Source organism: Stegodyphus dumicola, chromosome 2 (genome assembly GCF_044657685.1).
Source record: "Stegodyphus dumicola isolate Sdum_Otavi_A_Nest chromosome 2, ASM4465768v1".
NCBI classification, from domain to species: Eukaryota; Metazoa; Arthropoda; class Arachnida; order Araneae; family Eresidae; genus Stegodyphus; species Stegodyphus dumicola.
In genome coordinates this window covers 59,187,602-59,210,919 of record NC_140769.1, presented here as the reverse complement: position 1 = coordinate 59,210,919, position 23,318 = coordinate 59,187,602, and the positions used below count along the sequence as shown (strand labels likewise).

Below are 23,318 nucleotides of genomic sequence, written 5' to 3'. Positions count from 1 at the left end.
GTCCCATTACTATGTTGTAATAATAATCCGTACCAATTAGAATGGCAATGGTTTTTTTACAATCGGGAAAGTCTGAGAGCATCAAATTTTTTAATTGTCTGTTTTGTTTAATTTCTTCTGATTTAGGAGGAGGAATATCTGTACCTGATATATGATCAGTTATTAGTAATTCAACTTCCATTCCAGAATCGGGAGAACTTCTATGTTCTAAAGTTAATTTAACTACGTCATAATTTTCTTGGATGGGTGAGGTATTCCCAAAAGTGTAGACAAACAATTTTTCTTTTCGTATGACTTCGAGGTTTAATCTGTCCGCTAACTCGCGAGCACAAAAACTTTTCATACTTCCACTATCCAAGAGAAGTCTGGCAAACACCTTTTCCTTAGCTGTTTTAACTTTTATCATGCAAGTCTGTAAAAGAATTGTGTTATTTGCACTATGTGAAATGGTCGAAACAATTTCTTCTTTCTGTTCCTTAGTTTGTGTATCATTTTTCGAAATTGATATAATATCCTTTTTATCACTTGGTGTATTTTTAACTATCGAACTGGATTTAAAACAGATGGCTTCTGAATCTTTACCTTTGTTTACCTTTACAAATTTTAGTTTGAAGTTGCCGGCATTGTGAGATTTTGTGCTTAGGGTCCAGGCAAAGAAAACACCACACTTGGTTCTTCAAAATATCGCTCTTCTCATTAACTGTGAAGCATAAGCAGGACTCTGAGTCATGATTTTGAAAACAAAAAATGCAGTTTCGATTTGATGACGCAGCTGCCATAAATTCATGTGTGGTGACAGTTTGTTTATGTTTCGGCGTCGGTGGATATCTGTTAATACCTTTCATTTCCGGGTTTGACTTGCGTGGAAAGGATAAGGAATTAATTTTTTCTCGCGATTCTATTTCTAATCGGAGAAAGTCTAGAAATTTGTTTAAATCATAGGTTGAAGGATTTTCAGCATTTGTACGATGAAATTCTAAAGTTATATCGTTTGGGACAATTTTCATCAAAATTGGAATAAACATGTTTAAATATGTTTCTGGTTTCACACCGAATGCTAAAAGGCTTCTGACTTGAATGTTAATTGTATCATAAAGTTTCGCAATTTTGCTACTTCACTTGAACTTTGAACAGGATTTAAATTTAAGAGATTAGAAATGTGTGTATTGATAATAAGGTCACTTTGACCGAATCTATTTTTAAGAATGTCTGTAGCAGAGTCATAATTAGCCTCTGAGATTGAGAGACCTTCTGTGGCTGATGCTGCGTTTCCACATAAATAAGTTCTCAAATAATTCAATTTTTCGATCTTCGAAAGTTTAACATTGTTATGAATAGTGACCTTGAGTGAATTCCAAAAATTAATCCAATCGTTATAGTCTCCGGAAAATTGGTGAATTAACAGTTTGCGCAATTTCACATTGCCTTCAATCTGTCTTTTGGTTTCAACTTCTGTAGATGAATTATTTAAATTCGTGTTGATATTTTGAGTATTGTATTTCCTTAAATCATGGTTGATTTTAGACTTCGTTAGTATTATATTATCGTTATATTCCATAGAAGTGTTAATATCTGAATTTAATTTTGATTCATCTTCAATCAAATTTTGTATTTTTTCATTTAAATCATGTAGTTCTGTTTCTTTACTATTTAACAATTCCAAACAATTTTCTAACTCTTCTTGTTTTTCTTCTTTTAAATACTCATCTACATTTTTAATAATTTGAGTTACAGAAGCGCGTATATATGCACGTTTTTTCTTTAGTGTCTTCTGTTCCTTTTTAATAAATTATTTAATGAGACTTACTGTGAGCAGTCTTCGCTTACAAAGCTAATCCAAGAGGCGAAAAACACAAAATTTCAAATTAATCAGATTCTTTCCCGTAGCGGATGCACCATTTGAAACGAAAGTATTCTAGATCAAATTCAAATCACTCATAATCCAAAATGAGATGCATGGCCTGGAGGGTTTTACATAAATTTTAATTAAACTTAATATTTATATATATACAATGTAGGCTAAAATGCCTGAATCAAATATTAAGGCTCAAAAAGCAAGAACTGAATAGTTCCATCAAAGAATCTAAATCGAATTCTATTGCATAGTGCATTGAAATTCTACCTTCAAGAAGAAAAATATTTTTCCAAGTCACGTGTTCAGAAGGGGAAGGGTTAAGTAGGCCAATAGATGGTCTCCTAATGCCATCTCTTGGCGATATCAAAGAATATTCCTTAACAGATGGTCAATAGATCATCACCTGCCGTGCGTCAAAAAGGCAGGGCAGGTTACATAACACCAAAGTATTCTTAAAAAACTATAGATCACTTATTCTAAATTCAAACAGCTCTAAATGGCCTATGAATATCATTTACAAAATATAGTTGTAGAAATGTCCGTTAAATTTCTCCTGAGCAATGCTCATAACACTTCCCAATATAATTAGCTTAAGTTTGTAATTGTAGCCAAGCGAAATGCGTGCATAAAAAGTTGCCATGTTCTTTAACATTCAGTTACTGATATTTAAAACCAAAATTGTTTTAGATATCACTGTGTGAATCATTTCTCCAGCTGCAGTAGGTTGATAGTTATGTGGGGATAAAAGAAAAAAAGTAATAAAAAATTATTTCCCAGGTTGGCATAAGGGTTATATGATATTCAGTCAGATGTAAAATCAGCAATAAACTTTGATAGAATCTTTTGGTTTGAGATGTATGCCAAGCAATAAGGCAGTTAATGAGCTAAATCATTGATCATATAGGTCTATGCTAATAAATGTCTATGCTTCCACGTTGAAGAAAGACGATAATGTTTCTTCAACATGGAGGTGTTTTATTTAGTGCTGAAATAAAATTAAGAATCAGAACCCGCCACATGTTTTATTATAAAAAATGCCTACTGCACATGAATGAAGCATATGGTACTGTCAGAATCTAATTATGTGTCCCTTTTTGTCCTATTTGTCTCTATGAAAAAAAATGCTAGTGGTCTGGATATTATATCATTCCAGATACTGGATGTCTGGATTTATGACTATGTCATTTGCTTCTGGAAGTCTTTATAATAGCAAGTGAATAAATTTTATATTTTACGTACATAATTAGATTAAATAATATGATATTATTTGAGAAAATCTAAATTTGTGTTTTTTTTTTTTATTATTGTTAATAAAAACACCCAGTATTTTATAATTATCATTTTTCTTTCATGCTTGTTTACATTTTGTACGAATTCAATTTTATATTTAGGATCCACAAACTGCTATTCCAAAAGGAACCTTTCTTGCTATAATCATTACAACTATAAGTTATCTATGGTTTGGCTTTACTGCTGGATCTGTTGTTCTAAGAGATGCTAATGGAAATGTAACTCTTGCATCAAACGGGACTGACTTAATCGGGGACTGTTCTCTTGCTGACGATCAGAAATGTAAATATGGACTGATGAATTACTATGAGGTAATGTCCTATTCTGTTAACATGGTTTTTAGTTACTCATGTGAATTCTATGAAATTGAACTTCAAAGCATCTGATTCAGTGACAAAACATACTGTGTAAAAAAGTAGATATCTATTTAAGATATGATCTTTTCATATCTATATATAGATATCTACTTTTTTGCATAGTATGTTATGGTTAGTGTTGGAATACATCATTTCTGTATTCAGAGACTAACTGGAGATATCCTAAATCACTAGTAATAATGAACTCTATATGTAAGATGTTTCTAATTTACATACAAACTATGCTAAAGTTTTATTAATAAATGATGTATAACAACATATTTGTATACGGTGAGAACACTGCTGGCTGACTGTTATGTATCAGTGATATTTAACCCTCTGAGCAGCCTGGGTTTTGGAATCTGTTTATGAAGACCTGCATCGAAACCACATTTAATAGCAAAATTTGTATAATTACTTATTTTAAAGCAAAATGTTTTAAATTATAAACTGTTTCAACAAGAGACAAAAAAATCTCATGACCAGATAAAGGGGGTCATGCCACTCGAGGAGTTACAAAAAGGTGTACAGGAAACACAATATAGAAATTTCTTACCACATCAACTTATAACAGCAGGCTTTTTAAAACATATGACTCCTTTATGAGTGGTAATTAAATGCAGAAAATTGAAATTTTTAGGCTGCATTAAACTATATGTAAGGGACCCAGATATTGCGATTCTATTTTATAGTTAAAAGCTCTCTTTGTATTCAAATTAGTAGTCTAGTGCTGCTTTATTAATTTCTGTAATAAATTAGTTGCAGTTGAGTGTATGTATGCTTATACACCATGAAAATGACTCCCATCCTAGTTCATGCCATACGGAACTGAACGTCATTTCTGTGGAAATCAATTACATTGGCATATAAGGCCTGTTGTGCAACTGGACTATCCACATAGTTAGATAAGGCAGAACTACTTTCTTGTACACAGAGTTAAATACTCATTTGAAGTGCAATATTAATTTGTATACAATTTTTTTTCTGTGTATTTTTTAATTAAAAAGTCTGACATGTTAAGGCTTTAAAATTGTGCAATATTTAAATGCTTTTTACTTTATAAAAATGTGCATTTAGATATTGTGCATGTAGCATCTTTTTTTAGCATATTGATGGGAGTATTATTTTCAACTATTCTTAAATTTATTCTTTTAATATATATTTAAATTTTGTTTTCTTTCTGGACGCTATATGTAGTAATTAAAAATAACCTTTTTGTAAAAAAAAAAAAAAAAAAATTACAGCATTTTATGACTATTTCTTAATGACAGTAGTAACAGTTTTATCTACAGTATGCTCTTACATTGCTGCACATATTGACACTATTTTAGTTATGCTGTTTGTATTTTATTTTGTTTGTGAGGTACTTTAATTTCTTTTAATTAAGTGATTCACATTCTACCATTTTTTATATCCCAAAAGGCACCTTTCATTGTAGTACATAAAATCTACTGTGTCTATTAACCTGTTATTGCTCCCTCCCTATCTCTCTCTCTCTCTATCTCTCTTTTTTTAAACAGCTTTTATAGGCATTTTATATTTTAAAATTATAAATTTTTTTTTGGGGGGGGGGTAGATGATTATGTAGGTTATGTAGATATTTTGTAGATTATGTAGATGTTTATGAGTCCTTGGGATCCATACCATAAAAAATGAGGGTTAATTATTATTATTATTATTATTTTGATTTGTATAATTCAATGTAAAAATTCATGCTTGAACTCAACCAGCCAATAGTAATTTCACAGCAATATTAACTGTCCAATCAAAATGCTTTGAAAACCAAAACTAAGTCTGACTTGAGATTTCATCCTGAACATTACACACTTGCTTTTCACGGTTTGGCCTAGCTAGACTGCTGTTTGTCTGCTGCTGCTTTCTTGCTACAAAGTTATCAGAAATGTAAGCCTTCTGGAACAGTTAAATTTAATGTGCCGACTTGTGTGTAGCCGCAATATGTTGCTGAAAATAAAACTGAAAATTTAATCTGCCTTCGCCTCTAATTTCCTAGTCATAGATCAAGACTTCTACACTATCAAAATTCCTGCTCTTGAATATATTACATATATATATATGTTATAGACAAAATAGTAAGAAATATAGAACCTAATTCATAAAGACATGAAAGAAATGTAATTCGAAACCAGTAAAATCCCAAAATTTTCCAATAAAAATGTCAAAATATCAACTAATTATTTTCAAATCAGAAAAATTCTCGAAAGCAATTAGTTGTTATTTTTTGACATTTTTATTGGGATTTTTATTAGTTTTGAATTTCATTGCTTTCATGTCATTGCAAATTAGGTTTTAAATTTCTTACAATTTTGTCTATAATTGATTAATTATTCAGCAGCATATTGCACAAAAAACTTTAATTTTTAGGTTTTTGTTTTAATTTTTAATTAAACAAATTAAATTTAAAAGTGATTTTTTTAATGGCAACATGCTGGTAGGTAGATTTATTTCAAATAGTGACAACACATTGCTTTTAAATAGCTGAGTTTGTTAATTAAAATTGAATCTTACATTTTGCCGAATGGCAATAATCTAGCACACTGGAGATAAATATGTTTTATTTTGAATAGTGTCGCTGCTGCTCACTTTCAAGTTGCTGAGATTATTAGTAAAAAATTCATTAAATTCATACTAAATATGAAATAAATAAAATTAATTAAAAATTCAAAATTTGGTCTTTAAGATACACATGTTTAAGTGGAAGGCTATATGCGTTCAAAATCTGATAACTTTAAAGTATCATCATTTTTCCACAGTGCAAGGAACATACAAGCAGATTCTTTGCTTTTAATAATAGATTGATAGACGATTACTCTTGTTTTTAATATAGAATTTAAAAAGCAGGCTTTTGTATATGTGCTCTGTGTATGTTTCTATCTATTAGGTTATGGAAACAGTTGCTGGTTTTGGACCATTTATCTATGCAGGTATTTTTGCAGCAACATTATCTTCAGCTCTTGCAAGTCTTGTAAGTGCTCCTAAAGTTTTCCAGGTAATTGTGAAAGCATTTTAAATCTTTTCAACATTATTTATATAGATTCTAATCATTACACTAGTTCAAATACTTAGAAATTATGTCAATAATTGAATTGTTTCAGAATCATTTCATTACCTATATAAATCCAGTTATACTTCTTTATTTTTATGATAGAGAAAAAAAATTATGTATTCATTAAGTATTATCATTACAATAATCTAACTGTTTTAAAGGCATTGTGTAAAGATCGATTATTTCCCCATATTCACTTCTTTGCCAGAGGCTATGGAAAAAGTGGTGAACCAAGACGAGGATACTGTTTAGCATTTGTGATTGCTTTAGGCTGCATTGCTATAGGTATTAACAGACTTTTTTAATTTATATTTATATGCTTAACCCCTTCTTGACCGGCGTCGCATCTCACACGTTCGGCGTTTTTATGCTTCGTCGCTCATGCAACGAAATGAAAAATTCCATCGTCGGTACTTATACGTCTCTTTAAATTCTATGATTATTTTTGTATTTTTGAATATCGCTAAGAGATAGCATGACTAGTCCTAGTTTCCTCAAAATTTTCGCAGTGAAATTTCCCACCTTGAATATCTGTTATTGATCTATTAGAATTTCAACTAAAAAAAACTTTCAAGATATTTTTTATAGTTATAGCCCTTTTTGATAAAGTAAACAAAAAGAAATATTTTTCTTGATTAAATAAATTATTTTGGTTTTGTGATGAATGTGGTTTTTATGTTCTGATGTCCAAGGCAGGTTGTAAAGTTGTTTTAACGATAAGGTTGGAAAACTGTTTTCTAAAGCTTTTTTTACATAATTTTAATAATTTTTATGTAGATACTTTATATTAAACGCATCAAAATAAGAGAGTTAATAAATATAGTATCACATTATATTTTTTTAATTTAAAACATGAGTGCATTGCAGGTAAAATTGGTGATTAGTGGACGACATATACATATTTGACCACCCGTAGATCCATCAAAAACTGCTTACTATCAAAAATATTTTGCGTTTTTGAATTTAGGATAGAACATGTATTAATTTTCAGCAATAAAAAAAATCCTTTTGGGGGGAGGATTAAAAAAATATGACCAAGAAGGGGTTAAGGAAATTTGTTGGCTGTTTATTTTATGATGTATTTAGTATATGATTATTGAATATGTACTTTGTTTCGTTTTTCTTATAGGGGATCTGAATTCTATAGCCCCAATCATATCGAACTTCTTCTTAGCTGCTTATTGCCTTATTAACTTCTCGTGTTTTCATGCCACATTTGCTAGATCTCCAGGTATTTATGTTTTTTATGACATATAAATTTCTGTTTTAAGTCAGTGACAAATTATTGATATTGCTTAATGAAATGAGAAAAGGCATAAAATTGCTATTATAAATTAATTTTTGTAATACTGTCAATTGAAAATAAATTATATTCTATGCATATGTATGATACAGTCAAAAGTCTTTAATCTGGACTCGTCGGGACTTTGGCGATTCCGGATTATCGATTTTTCCGGATTATAAATCATCAGTTTAAATCTGGTAAGATGGCATGCAGAAATTGTAAAATTAAAAATATGAAACCGTAATTTATGAAATAAAGAGCAATTATGATCTAAAAGGTATCAAAATTTACAAAAAAAAAAAAAAAAAAAGCTTAATATTTATTTGTGTACTTTATTAAACATTTCTTTCAACATGTGCATGCGTAAAGCATACATTACGCATAGTCGAAATTAGAAAATAGCAACCAGAAAACTATTTGATGTGTATTCGTGATATTTATAATGAATTTGATTTAAATCATATCAAAGATAGAGTACATCGAGATGAAATATTACATTTAGTAATGAACTATAAGCTGAATAAAATAAAAACATCTGCCCTGAAGATAAGGATATTGCTGACAGATCAACTTCCAGTTCATTGCGCGCCGCGACGTTCCCCTCCCACGCAGAGCAGCGTGAAATTGATAAACAGATTTCGGAATGGTTAGAGAAACAAAGGATATGCCTTTATACATTTTTTGCAGAAATTCCACTTTTTGTTTGATCAGGGGTATTTGTGCTCCGGGGATTTTGAACTTCGATACCCGGAAATTCCGGGGATCGTCGTTCAAAAGGAAGTAGGAATAATAATGAATTATTTATTTTGATCCGGGTAATTTTGTTTGCTTTGAAAGCAGAAAACGCAAGGTCAGTGTGTGTGGTGAAAACTTTTCCTTTCTTTCTCCAAAGGCAGTGATAATGCTTGAAAAGGGGGAAAAAACTTCTTTTTTGTTCTTTCCTTATTGCGAGTTATGACTCATTCCCCCGGTTCTCGGAATTCTCTTCTGGATTCTTTTCGGCAAGTAGGCGCGGCAGAAAAAAAAGGGAGAGACTTCGTTCAACCAGATGTGCGATCACGTGACTCTGGGTTCAAAGGTCTTATCTCTCCTGGACGCCTACTCTATGATCACTGGATCTGTCTACAACTTGAGTGAACAATATTGACTCAAAAGAACCGGTATGGACAGCCATCACAACTTATCGGAGAAAGCCATTCTGTGGTCCTCAGTTGGAAGGCGGGTGGGTCCATTTAACTTTACTGGAAAGGGACAAGGCTTCAAGGAGCTTTAGACCAATCGCAGTACAGACGAGTGACGAAATTTATAGCGCGCGCTGGCTGAAATTCTAAGAATATTCTCCCATTATTTCACTAACTCACACGCTGCATTTGTAGTTCGAAAAAAAAATTGCACAAAACAGTATTATGACCAACACGCAGTAGAATATGCTGCTGTGTTATGTGAAAGAAAATCTCGTTTTTTAATGGGAAAGTTAACGCAGGAATTTAGAGGTAAGAAATAAAGAGTGATATGGGATACCATGAAAGCAATGGTAAATAGATAAGAGTTAATGAATTAAGCTTACTTCAAATCCTTTTAGAAATAAACAATTTTAATTATTTAAATTTATAATATGATTAATTTGCATTACAATCTAATAGCAAACTAAGTTTTTTTTTTTTTTTTCTTTCTTTTTTTTCCCATGTTTACATTAAAACTGTTTTCCCGTAATTTATTTTACAGTTACTATTCGAAAAATATTTCTTTAAATAAGAAATTAGAAAGAAAATATTTCTTTCTTAATATTTCTTCCCTTTTTTTATTTTCTTTTTCTATGAAAATTATTTCTTTCAGGAAAAGAAATAAAATTCATTCGCTATTACAGTATGGCCGATTGCTGCTGCATTCAATTATCACACACGCATCAAAATGCTTTATTTTAAATAATTTATTCTATAATTAACATGAAAAAAAATATTTTTTTCAATATAAAATATATAACCAAAATTAAACTAATCTATCCTGTATGTGTGATTAATTCGTTTTGCAATTTTTGTCACACAATTACTAATACTTTTTTTTCAATATTACATTGCTGTTATTTTAATTTTGTATATAAGAACTGCTCAGTTTAAATATTCTTCCTTCTCAAAAGATTTTGTTCTTTGAAAATAATTAAAAGATAGTAATATTTTCACAATGGAAGTACTAAAGTAAAAATAATCAGTGTAGGTCTCCTGCAGTTCAAGTCCTTATCAAACCAGCGTTTCGACACAGTTTAAATAGAAAACTAATAATAATCAATATCCCTTTTACAATATAAAAATGAGAATGCTATGAACAGTATTTTAATTTTTTTTTTTTTTTTTTTTTTTTTTTTTTAAGTTTGCAAAGGAACAATGATTTTTTAATACTATAATAGGTTACAAAAGTACTATTCCATGAACAAACCCTCAGTCTTATAGCATTGTTACTTTATAGCATAATACAATAATAATACAGTATAATTCTGCTAACAAGCCCACCAGCCGCCGAGCGGTAGAGTCGCTGAACGCAGGTAGTTTGGTCCGAGATTCGAATCCTGCGAACGAGCTGGACGGCGTTTTCGTGGCTTTCCCCATGTGTGACATGTATACGAGCCAGTTTCCCTTAGAAAGTCCTCACTTAGAAACCAGTTTTAAAACGTATTAAAATTACACACACACACCAAAAAAAAAAAAAATCTGAAAGCTTTCAGATTTTATATTACTCCCAAAAAGCCATTTTTTGAACGTTTTGCGTGTTACCTTTATTTATTAAATATCATGTTTTTCGCACTTAAACCATAAAATTCAATTCAACAGCAATATCATATAATTTTAAAAAAGCATTTTTTTAGAATTTCCGATACATAGTCTCGCGCGCTAGAGATGAAAGTGTTTTTTGTCATTGCTCGCTTTGAAATCATTGGGTTTCTTAATCAAAAACTCATAAATGCTTTACAAAATATGATATATGAAATGGATAGTAATACAAATTCCCAGTTCCAAATTTGGGCCTCCAGATGCCTATATTAGGATGGAGGATTATGTTATTCAGAATTTCATGGCTCTAGGTACCGTTGTTTTATCACAGTGCGAGAAACATTCATACATTCTGCAGATTCCTCATTATTTAATTTCTTTAAATATAATAGAGTGCGATAATACTTGGTGGCAACGATTTGAAAAGTGAAACGCCACAAAATGGCAAAACGAAATTAATAGCCCCTCTGGGCTAAAACTTATTTTTAAAAGTATCACACTAGTAGTAGTACAACTACTGAAAAAAATATTATAAATCTATTTTATAGTTTTATAATTATTATTATTTTTTTTTTTTTTTTTTTTTTTTTTTTTTTTTTTTTTTTTTTTTTTTAATTTTTATTTTAGTGTGAATTTCGCGTAACAATGAACGACATTTTTTGTGTTCACAGTATTATTCGTAAGGTATTCAACTGTTAGATTTTAAAGTAAACGTAATTCTTGCTGTACATAAATCGAGTAGAAGCTTATCGGATGTCTATATTTGTATTAAATGAAGAAGGTTTATGTGCTTGATAAACTTATTATCTTCTACATTTTTAAAGCGTACAATTACAATTTATATCTATAATTTCAGGAATAGTATAACCTTTCTTTCAGTAGAAATTGCGTTCTTGTTTTCTGAATGTGGCTCCAAATACTCTCTCAGTTCATCCCAAATTAAAATAACTATAAATTTTGGCAATCTGAAATACGCAATGAAAACATCTTTTGGCAGAGCAAAAGCATCAACATATTTTCTATAAATTCGCCATCGATTCAGAGATCTACGACGGTATTCTTTGTTTAAATATGAAAAAAATCAGCAGCGAAAACACATACAAAGCCATTGTCTACTTAGTACGTCAACTGGACAACCCTGATTGACGACGCGGCAACACTTTTTCACGTGCTTTCGACAACTTCCGTACTCAGAGAATATAGGATGTTGGGCAGACCTGTTTTTTACTAGCAGCGACATCTGGCGGCCCACAACTTGCTGTCGACTCTTGTAGCATAGAATAACCGTCCTGGTGTAGCGCCAATAAGTAGAAAAGGGGGATTTTTTGCCGTATTAGCTATTTTTCATTGATCGCTTCTCAACTTTTTTTTCTCCGCTGTGTAAAATTTTCGTTTCATTTATTGATGCACGTGTAAATTTTTCGTTTTGTTTATTGAAATATTTTTTTTTATTTATGTACGCAAGAGAATTTCACTATGAAATTTCTCGATATAAATAGTGATATTATACATTTAGAAGAAGGTGTCCGGAATGCATTTAGGTGGAATTGGATTGAACGGAGAGATGGTAATGGGGATACCATCGGCACATGGTGCAAGAAAATAAATGTTGCTGGACAAGCATATTGTGTTTTTTGTAACGCACTGCTGAAGTATAATGGGGAAGGATTCAAGGCTTTCACAAATCATTCTAAAACTGTGACGCACATAAAATATTCGAAGTGCATTAGACATTCAATGACTTTAAGTAATTATGCTAATTCAAAAAATACTGATGACTTACTGGAGACTGATGCTCGGCCATTGGATATAGTGACAAGAAAAGCACGCCAAGAGGTATTAATAACTTCGTTTATCACCGAGAATTCTCTTTCTTTCAATGTAGCTCCCAATTTAATTGAACTCTGCAAACAGTTGAGCCGCGATCAGACGGCACTAAACTCGTTGGAAATGTCCAGGACTACTGCATGTTATAAGATGAAATATGAGCTTGCAAAAACTATTAAGGAAAATATCATTAAAACTTTAAAGGAGACTCCATTTTCTCTAAATTTGGATGAAAGTACTAGCAATGCTCAAGAAAGCATACTGGCAATATTGGTGCAGTTTTATGACAACAATCAAAATGAAGTTGTAGTTCATCATTTTGCATCTCTAAAGATGGAATCTTGCAGTTCAGAAGCTGTTTTTAAAGCAGTTGTTAATACTATTGAAGATAATAATATTCCATTGGCAAACTTAATTAGTGTATTAATGGACTCATGTAACACCATGCGTGGAAAAAAAAAAGGGTGTTGAAACCAGACTACGATCAAACAAAGCACCCCACTTATTAGATATTGATGGTGACACATGTCACACAGCTAATAACTGTGCAAAAAAATTTGCTTCATGTTTTGAAAGATACTTAGAAGATTTGTTTGATGACATCTATTTTGATATGAAAAGCTGCAGTAAAAGAGAAAATTTTTTCAAAATCTGTGAATCCCTTGCCATTAAAAAACTTGAAGAGACCAGACCATAGGTGGGTGTACATTTTATGTGTTTTACAAAGAATCAAAGATCTGTGGGATGCTCTTATTGCATTTTATTTTTAATACTTGGATAAAACTGATAAAGGGGATTATTTTTCTTATGTTGAAACTGTATACAATAAGAGAAATATTTCTGCAGCTCAGAAAAAAATTGTTGAAGGGGTGTATTCTTGCTAGCATTCCCAACAACTCACAAAGGATGCTTTAGCTCGGAAAAAAAGAATACTAAATGGGTTATTTGTTATGCAAAACAAGACTTTATTGCATATGGCATTATATTCAGCAGTATTACCAGAGTTCAACACATATATTAAATTATTTGAAACAAAAAAAAAAAAAAAAAAAAAACCAATGCTTCATTTAATACATTCCAGTATTTATAAATTGATGGCAAAATTTTTCTCTTTTTTTATGAAGCCAGAAAATATAGAGTGCACATCTTATAATGATTTATTAAAGGATGATGTCACAAATCCAGAATTCCATCTACCTAGCAAAGTAATATTTACTGGTGCAGAAGCTTCCACTCTCCTGAAGAAATTATCAAAAAATCATCCAATAGCAAAAGAATTCCAAATTTCTCTGATGAAAGCTTATACTAATACAGCACAGCATATGAAACAAAAATTACCCCTTAAAAATTCATATCTAATTAGTTTTACTGCATTAGATCCAGAGCTAAAACCAGTACAATATTAACTTTTGAAAAATTATCATCTTTTATTTCCCATATTTTTAGTGATAATGAAAAGTCAAAAGTAGAAGCTGAAATAAGATTATACCAGAGTGACATTGATATCACCAAAGAAATGCTCTACACATCTGATGAAAGTGGAAATCAAGTAAAGTGTACAATTGATAAATATTGGTCTAAAGTTTTTAATTTAAAAGTTGATTTCACAAATGATTATAAGTATCCTACATTGGCTAAACTGGTCAAAGCCTGCCTTAGCTGCTTCCATGGCCCATTAGTGGAAAGTGCATTCAACTTAATGGATACACTTGTCACTGACTATAGAACCTCTCTTAAGATTGATTCCCTAGATGCAGTGCAGACTATTAAATATGATTTAATGGCTTCTAAAGAAACCTCATGTGAAAAATATAGCTCAAAAAATCCAATGACTGATCCAATTCACAAAGATCTCTTACTGAATATGAACAGAAGTTGGAAAACATATCAAGAGGACTTAAAAACATGTATTTCAGATGAGTCACCTATAAAAGTCTCTGAAAAACCTTCTACATTAGCAGAAAAGCAAACTGCTTCTATCTCTGCATGTGCAGTTCTCGAGGAAATTTCTTCAACTGTAAATGAGGAAAATAAAAGTCAACCTTCGTGCAATTATGAAGTTCACCACAAAATAAAGACAAACCCACAAACATCAGAAAATAAAAAAAAGCAGCAGAAATTAGATAATTTTTTTTTAAAGAATTAATTCAGGTAATGTAATTTAAAATATTTACATAAAATGTAGTAGTTTATATGTTTGAAAATTTATGGTTATTAATTTTGCAAAAAAAGTAATTCATTGAACTTTTATAATTAAGTCATTCAATACTTCATAATTGTAATTTTTCATTCTCGAAACTCCAAAATGTCAGTAGTAAGTCCATAAAAGTTTCAGGGGATTTTTTGGGGTCCCACAAACACCCCTGTTTGATGGACATTGAAACATTCTTTCGTTTTGTAGATCCTTTGGCAGTATCCAGCATCGGAAATTCTATTTGACATAATCGAAAGTTCAAGCTTACTTTTATAAAACTGCTCTAACAGTCTGCAAAAAATAATAAGCCGGATCCAATTCGAAGATTAAGGAAAAACGCAATCTGCAACATTAACTGAAATAGATAATTTTAGCTTAGCTTATATCGTCCGTTATACATTAAACGCGCATGCGTAATACCTTTTACCTGAAGATGATACAGTACAAAGTCCGTAATCCGGACTTGTCGAGACTTCGTGAATTCCGGATTAGGTTTTTTTCCGGATTATAGATCATCAATTTAAATCTGGTAAGATGGCATGCAGAAATTATACAATTAAAAATATGAAACCATAATTTATGAAATAAAGAGTAATTATGATGTAAAGGGTATCAAAATTTACAAAAAAAAGCTTAATATTTATTTGTTTCTTTATTAAACATTTATATCAATGTAAGTTTAAGTTGCTTCGTTTTTTGTGCTAATACTTTCTGTTTAATTCTCTGTTCTATAAACAGACATAATTTCTTGTTCAGTTACAAAGTTCCACTGTTCAAATCCTGTAATTGCTGTGTCGAGAATATTGACTAACTTGTTATTCGAAATTTTTTCATTTTCAATAACCTCTCTGTCACTTTCTTCACTATCGGAAGCGCACATGTGTAAACACTTTACTGGCTTTACATGCATGTGTAAGTTTGTGGCTTTGAGGTCCGGATTATGGATCATTCCAGGTAACGAACGTCCAGATTACAGACTTTGTACTATATAACAGAAGTTTTTCATTGCGAGGACAATGCCCCAACCATCAATCAATTAACAGATGGCGAAAGTATGGTTCTAGATCTAGAAAATACCACTTCCCATAGTGAAGAAAGTGATAGAGAGATTATTGAAAACGAAAAAATTTCGATTGAAAGTTAATTAGAATTCACAATACAACGATTACAGGACTTGAACAATGAAACTTTGTAAGTGAATAAGAAATTGTCTGTCTACAGAATTAAATAGAAAATATTAGAACAAAAAAGCAACTTACATTGAAAGAAATGTTTAATAAAGTAAGCAAATAATTTTTTTTGGTAGCCTTTAGATCATAATTGCTTTTTATTTCATAAATTACGGTTTCATATTTTTAATTGTGTAATTTCTGCATTTCTTACCAGATTTAAATTGATGATCTATAATCTGGAAAAACCCCTAATCCGGATCCTCCGAAGCCCCGACGAGTCTGGATTACAGACTTTGTATTGTATTTTTGTAAGTCAGGAGTGGCCAGCTTTGTGAGTTTGGTTAGAGGCTAATGATAAAGTATAAAACGTTAAAACATATTTACAAAAATTATGCTTGTATAGAATGTGATGTGATGTGAATGTTCGACTTACAGAAAATATCATCAAACCAGCATGAACAAACGTAACATTGTTTTACAGTCAATCTGCCTATACCTGCTATATCTAATTGGAAGGGGGGAATAAGTATTACAGTGGTACCTCAGTATATGTTATTAATCCATTGCAGATCCTTGGACTTGTACCAAACTGAACATGTACTAAGCAAACTTTACCAGTAAATAACAAAGGGAAAATAATTATTCAGTTCTTATAAAAAATCCTATTGTTATTTTCATAACATTGTTTAGTACTAAAATATAAATGCAGTAAATGTATATACTGTAAAATGAAATATTGTACATAAATATTTTTCTGTTGCTCAGATCAAAAGCCATTCCTCAAAATATTTCAATGTCTTTCTTTGGTAATCAGTTTCACCCCCTTTTGTGTGTTAGAGAATTTAATAGCATCTTTGTTTTTCATAGTTTTAGGTATCATCATTCTCAGTTTCAGTATGCTGTAGCCAAGTTCTTGATATGCACACCATCTTCATACTTTTCAACAGTCTCTTTTTCGCATCCATGGTGATTCTAACCATTCTCTTCTCCTCTTGATTCTTTTCGTTAACTTTCTTAAAACTCATTATTTACTTAATTTATAAAAAAAGGTTATGCAAAAACATACATCACTTAAAAATTCAAAGTTATAATGCAGATTGTTTACTGAATGGAAGCAAAAGCCATACTAATGCTCTTGGGCAATTGTAGGATTTTTCTCAAAAGAGGTAAATAGACAATGCTTACATTTGTGACTCAACGAACTCAAATGGTATTCCAAGCTAATCCCGTATCAAACAAAACATTTTTACATCCTTATGGGACATATATCGGGTTGGACTTATTTCCGAGTGTATGTATACTGAGGTACCATAGTACATTAAAGTGTTAAAGTATCTTTTTTTCATCCAATAATTATTTTTTAATATTTATTTTATTTTATAAGCATAAAAAGCATCTGATTCTATGATGATATAAAAGTATATTTTAAATTCAAGAGTTAATTTCATTTACCAAATCAAAGGTTTATTTTTATTGATTTCATGCATTTTATAGCAGATTTTCTCAAATATTGAATTTTCTTCTCTTAAATACATAATCTCTTGAATATTGAATTTGCTCAACATATTAGAACTTCTCTTTCTTCTCCTCCTTTCTTATGTGTTTATTTATGAAACGTGTAAATCCTGTAATTCATTTGTCATACTATGTTTATTTTTCCAAATAAAAAAGCAATAAAATAATGTAATAGTATTTGTGAGAATATACTTTGTCAGTCATAAATTCTCTTCTATAAAAATAGGACAGGTAATCAAGAAGCATGAAAGCAAAAATTCAGTCATAAAAAATTCATGAATGCAGAAATTATGCCCATCAATATGTATGTTCTTAAGTTTGATACCCTAATTATTTTTGTATGCAATGTAAATATAAGTCCAATTTTTACTAAAAAAACAGTTTCATTATTTTTTCCCCTCTAGGATTTCGTCCATCATTCAAATATTATAATCTGTGGTTAAGTTTACTTGGAGCCATCTTGTGCCTTTCAGTGATGTTTATAATGAATTGGTGGACTGCTTTGCTTACCTTTGCTTTAGTTCTGGGATTATATATTTATATTTACCACAGGAAACCTGGTATGGATTTTGTACTTTTTTCCTTGCTTAAACTTATTTTCATTGCATTAGGTTAACAATTGATAATTTATTCTTACGTTTTGTTCTCTTATTTAGATGTAAACTGGGGATCATCAACTCAAGCTCAAACATACAAAACAGCTTTAAGTTCAGCTTTGAGGCTAAATCAAGTACATGAGCATGTTAAAAATTACAGGTACCTTATTATTGCTTTTAAATAATATTATACTGTTTATAACATTATAAAATTATACTGTGTATAAGTCTTAATTATTTACCAGGCCCAAATCCACACACAGTACTAGCTAGTTTTAATTACTCATCAACTATTTAAGTATCTGTATCATAATGTTCATGATTTGAGTCTCAAGCATACTAATTGCATTTTGTTTAGCATCTTAAATTTATACACTCTAAATTCTATATATTTATTAAAAGATCTATGTTTCAAAATAAAATATTTTGCAGTATGTACCTCTGTGTCAGCAACATATGTATTAGACTGATTAGTCAGCATTGCCTGGGCTTTACAGAGAGTGAAGAGATTTAGGGGAATGGTGGTGGCTTTTTTTAAATATGAAATCTCAAGTAGGCAATGATTTTCTGCTTGTTTTGATTCAAGGTGAATTGTGCAAATTTTTACCAAGCTTGAATAAAAACTCTAGAACAATGTAGAACTAACACGATACCATGTGATGGTTTTATTAAGAATTCGTTTTGGTATTGGCACTATGTCTGTTTTCAGAAATGAGCTTTTGAGTAATCAGTGTCACATTGCCAGATTTCTTCACTGTTTTTTGAAATATTCATGAAAAACTGATAGATTCTTAAATTCTGCTTTAAAATTCTACCCTGTTCTAAAGAGTAAATGAACATGACCTCATCTGACAGTTTTTGTAAGAACTGATAGCAGATGTTTCACATCTACCTCATGCTGGATGCTTTGTAAAGTTCATGAAATAAAAAGTTATTTGGAAAACATGAAGATACTTTATTGGATTAGGACAGACACAGCAGCAAACGTTTTCTCCTGTAGTTTATCAGTAACTACTCATATATTTTAGAAGCTGATGGCTGATGTCCATTTTGCAACATCAGCCTCACTTTACTTCAGCTTCAATTCAGTTCAATTTGCAGCAGTGGGAATGTAACAACAGCAGTATGAACCTGAGATGGGTCACATGAGCATAACATTCTAATACAACTGCTTTGAGTGTGGTCCCCATGGAGTGGTTTATTTCCATCTTATGCAGACACTGACCTTTTTGTTTTGAAGGTCAAGTATGTAGAATTTCATCAAGATTGGAATAAAATTGTAGACTTTTATACATTAACATGCACACGAACAAACCAATGGGTTCTCTCTCTCTCTCTCTCTCTCTATATATATATATATATATGCAAGATAAAAAATATGTAAATCAAAATTATAATTTAAACTAACGGGTAACTCTTTACCGTATTTGACAGCATATAAGACTCACCCTTATTTAGAAGGCGACACACAAGGGAAAAATGTTTCAATAGTCCACGTTCATACCACAATAACTTAAAATGTGGTTTCTTTTAGTTCTCACGTTTCGTAAAAACCAAATAAACAGTCATTGAATGCAATTACCAAACATATTTTTATTAAGGTAAATTAACAAACGGCAAGATATTTTGAACATGATATGTAAATTTCAATAATGAATAAATGAATGAACGGCAAGCAATCAAACATAATACAAAATAAAGCAGAAACAACAAAAGACACAGATTCAAGGAAAATGTTGCCTATCATGAAATTAGACTTTAATCACTTTCAAAACCATAAAAATCCTTTTCACTATCATCATCATCAAAAAAGAGAATATCGTCATCACTACTGTTTCCGTCATCGCTAGTATCACCTTCTTCGAATAATGCATCGTCTTCTGTTCCGTCAAGAGCATTACTGATTCCGCACTTCTGAAAGGACTTAACAATTACTTCAACCTTTACGTCCTCCCAAGATCTTTTTACTCACTCGCACACTTGTGAAATAGAGGGCCGCTTCATTCTACCTGAGGGTATGAGGGCGTGATGTGGCTATCCACTTGTTCCATTGTTCTTGCACTTTTTCCTTAAATGGCTTATTCACCGATACATCTAAAGGTTGCAATTGGCTAGTCAGTCCACCAGGAATGACAGCTATCTGGATTTTTAATTCTTTCACTTTATTCTTTATGGTTTCAGTTCTATGGGTGCTAAACTGATCCAAAACCAAAAGAGCGGGTTTCCTTAAGAGTCCATCAGGTCGCCTCACCCATATGTTCAATAACCATAGTTTCATTCCAGCTTCGTCCATCCAGCCTTGTGGATGAACATGAACAATTACACCCGTTGGAAGTTTTTCTTTTGAATATGAAAAACGGCGGTAGTTTTGTGCCATTAGCACAACATGTTAGAACTACTGTATATCAGGTTTTTTCATGACCTGTGGTTTTTAAGGTTATTGATTTAGACCCTATATTACTCACAGTCTTGTTTGATGGTACATCAAATGTGAGTGGAATTTCATCCATATTTCCTATTTGACCAAGCTCAAAAGAAGTTTTCTTGCATGCATTTTCTGTGCAATATTTGTTTTTGTGCGCATTGATAAGCCTGCCCTTTTCAAGAACCTGAAGCCTCAGACCCTGAAAAGTTCTGATTCCCATGTTTTTCTGAAAATCCTTTGGCCTCATTGATTATCATTTTGGTCAAAACACTTATCCCAGATTTCCTCTTATCTATCACCCACATTTTTACGGCATTTTCAAGTTCAGGCCAAGATGGAGCTGAGCTTCGAAGGTTATGTTTTTGTTTTTTAGCAGTCTTCAGTTGATCTTCCTGCAGTCGCCAAGTACGTATCATTTTTTCGGTAGGCAGTGGCCCGAAATGCCTTGCTGCTGCTCTGTTTCTATGCACTTTGGCGTAATTTAACACTCCTAGTTTATACTGAATTGTATAGCTTAATCTCTTGTTTTCTGTAGTCATATTTTCCAGGTTATGTTTTTTAAGCAAATAGTTTTAAGCACCGATACCGACACGTGTGTCGGCTGAGTCAAAGAAAGTCTATGTAAAGAAAGAAAGGCTCCATAGACATAATGTAACCATCAAACCTGTTCGAACTTCGACATCAGCTTCAAGCTTTGGTGCTTTTTGGAGACAGATATTTCACTCATGCGCAAAATAATTATGGCAGATGTAGAAAAGATTATGTGTGTCTAGACCTTTATCCGGGCTGAAAATAGCATTCGGTATCGAAAGTTAACCTGTGTCCTTCACATATAATACGCAGGTAACTTTTTTTAGACCAAATTTAGGAAAAAAAGTGCGTCTTATATGCCGTCAAATACGGTAATTCTCTCTCTCGTAATAACCCCTCTCGACTGCGTCGTTTCTAGATCTTTCCTTTTTGCATGGCCTGTGCAGCACTGATGAAGTAATAATTGGAAACTGAAACTTTTTAAACCAAACCAAAACCTTTCTCTTTTTCTGCTTACATATTGGACAACTGCGCACTTCAACTTCGCTCTCTGTTTAGCTAGGATGTAATTTCGCTATCTTCCTTGCTATCACAGTAATATGAAAAATGTAAATGTTCTGTGAATAGGCACGTCTAAAGTGCCAAGTGATTGTGGCCACGAAAGTCATTTGCAAATAAAAATGGTATTAAAACTGCCTCGACTGCCAAGTTTTTTAGATACTATGAAGTCAACATATTAGCATACAGTTAAAAGTCGTTAATTCGGACACCCATAATCCGGAATGATCTATAATCTGGACCTCAAAGCTACAAACTTTCTGCGCATGCGTCGCGTTGATGCATGCGCGTAAGGCTGCGAATATGCGTGTGCACATGCGCATAATATGTTTACGCTTGTGCGTTTAATGTATAACGGACGGTATAAGCTAAGCTAAAATTATCTAATTCAGTTAATGTTGCAGATTGCGTTGTTCCTTAATGTTTGAATTGGATCCGGCTTATTATTTTTTGCAGACTGTTAGAGCAATTTTATAAAAGTAAGCTTGAACTTTCGATTATGTCAAATAGAATTTTCGATATATATTTACTAATATGTAAAGGATCTACAAAGCGAAAGTATATTTCGAAGTCCATTAAACAGAAAATGAATTGCTGCAAAAAATGGATAAAGTATATATCCTTTGATTATCTAACCATTCCGAAATCTGTTTATCAATTTCACGCTGCCCCGCAGCGCGGAGTGGGGGGAGAAACGCTGCGGCGCGCAATTATTTGGAAGTTAATACTACTACAGTACTATCCTTATAGTTTCATATTTTTAATTTTATGATTTCTGCATGCCATATTACCAGATTTAAACTGATGATCTATAATCCGGAATCGCCGAAGTCCCAAGGAGTCCGGATTAACGACTTTTGACTGTACTACGCAATCAGAGTTCTTCAATATAAATCTATGTACGCATCGACAGTGTTCCGGTCTTTCCTTGCTTTTATTATACCATATATATATATATAGAGAGAGAGAGAGAGATGATTTTAATGAATCCAGCTAATATTATTTCACAGGCCTAGTTAGTAATTAATAATAATTGAAATGAATCTTTGTCTGTTGCTTTTAAATTCTTTAGTTTATTAATGAGTAACCGAATAAATCTGTAAGAGAAGTATGCCATGCTTGGCTGAATGACAAAATGCTGCTCTGTGAAAGATCAAAATATTTTAATTCAGGCAGTGGCAACACATTGTTTTTAAATCACTAAGTTTGTTTATTAAATTTGAAACATAAATATATTGTGAGCTGCAACACACTTCTTTTTTCCTATATTGTCGAATTTTCTGAATACATTTGAAACATAAATATCTAAAGTTTTGCAGAGTGGTAAAACAAAGCTTTACCATTGACTGATGACATACATAGTTAACAGTATTATATTATAGATTTTCTAATCTCCACTTTCCCATATCTTTCTGTTTTCAATTTTATCAAACTCTGATGAAGAATTTTTTAACTGTACTTGATAATTAACCTGTTGGTTAGTAGCTATAGTTTACAGTAAAAAAAAAAAAAAAAAGAAGAAGAAGAAGAAGCAAAAAACCGTCTTTTAAGTTTCAAAAGAAAAACATATCAAGTGAAAACAAGTGTAAAATAAAATACAACTCTAACATCTCCAGTGTAGTCTTCTCATAGCAAACAGACATGAGCACTTCTCTGCACATTTTGCACTAGCATAACCAAGTGGGAGATGAAAATGGTATGTATGGAATCTTGCATACATTTTTTAGGTTGTATTTTACTCTTTGCATATGCATATACCCTAACTCACAGTTGTGCTGGATGAGTGCAAACACTATGGTAAGGGTCTCAAGTATTCATGAATATTCTAGAGAAGAACTTTTTATATGTATAATCCCTTGACACAGTACATTATTTTGAACACTAG

General features: G+C 31.6%; 1 protein-coding gene across 1 annotated transcript in view; it reads left to right on the top strand.

The window, feature by feature from the left end:
• The window catches only part of LOC118193367 (solute carrier family 12 member 2-like), a 261,660-nt gene that overhangs the window by 208,412 nt on the left and 29,930 nt on the right, over positions 1-23,318 (top strand). Inside the window, exons 9-14 of the mRNA XM_085810691.1 lie at positions 3,247-3,456; positions 6,401-6,508; positions 6,727-6,850; positions 7,695-7,796; positions 17,728-17,883; positions 17,980-18,079. Coding sequence (XP_085666817.1) covers positions 3,247-3,456; positions 6,401-6,508; positions 6,727-6,850; positions 7,695-7,796; positions 17,728-17,883; positions 17,980-18,079 — 800 coding nt within the window. The remainder of the gene's footprint in view (positions 1-3,246; positions 3,457-6,400; positions 6,509-6,726; positions 6,851-7,694; positions 7,797-17,727; positions 17,884-17,979; positions 18,080-23,318) is intronic.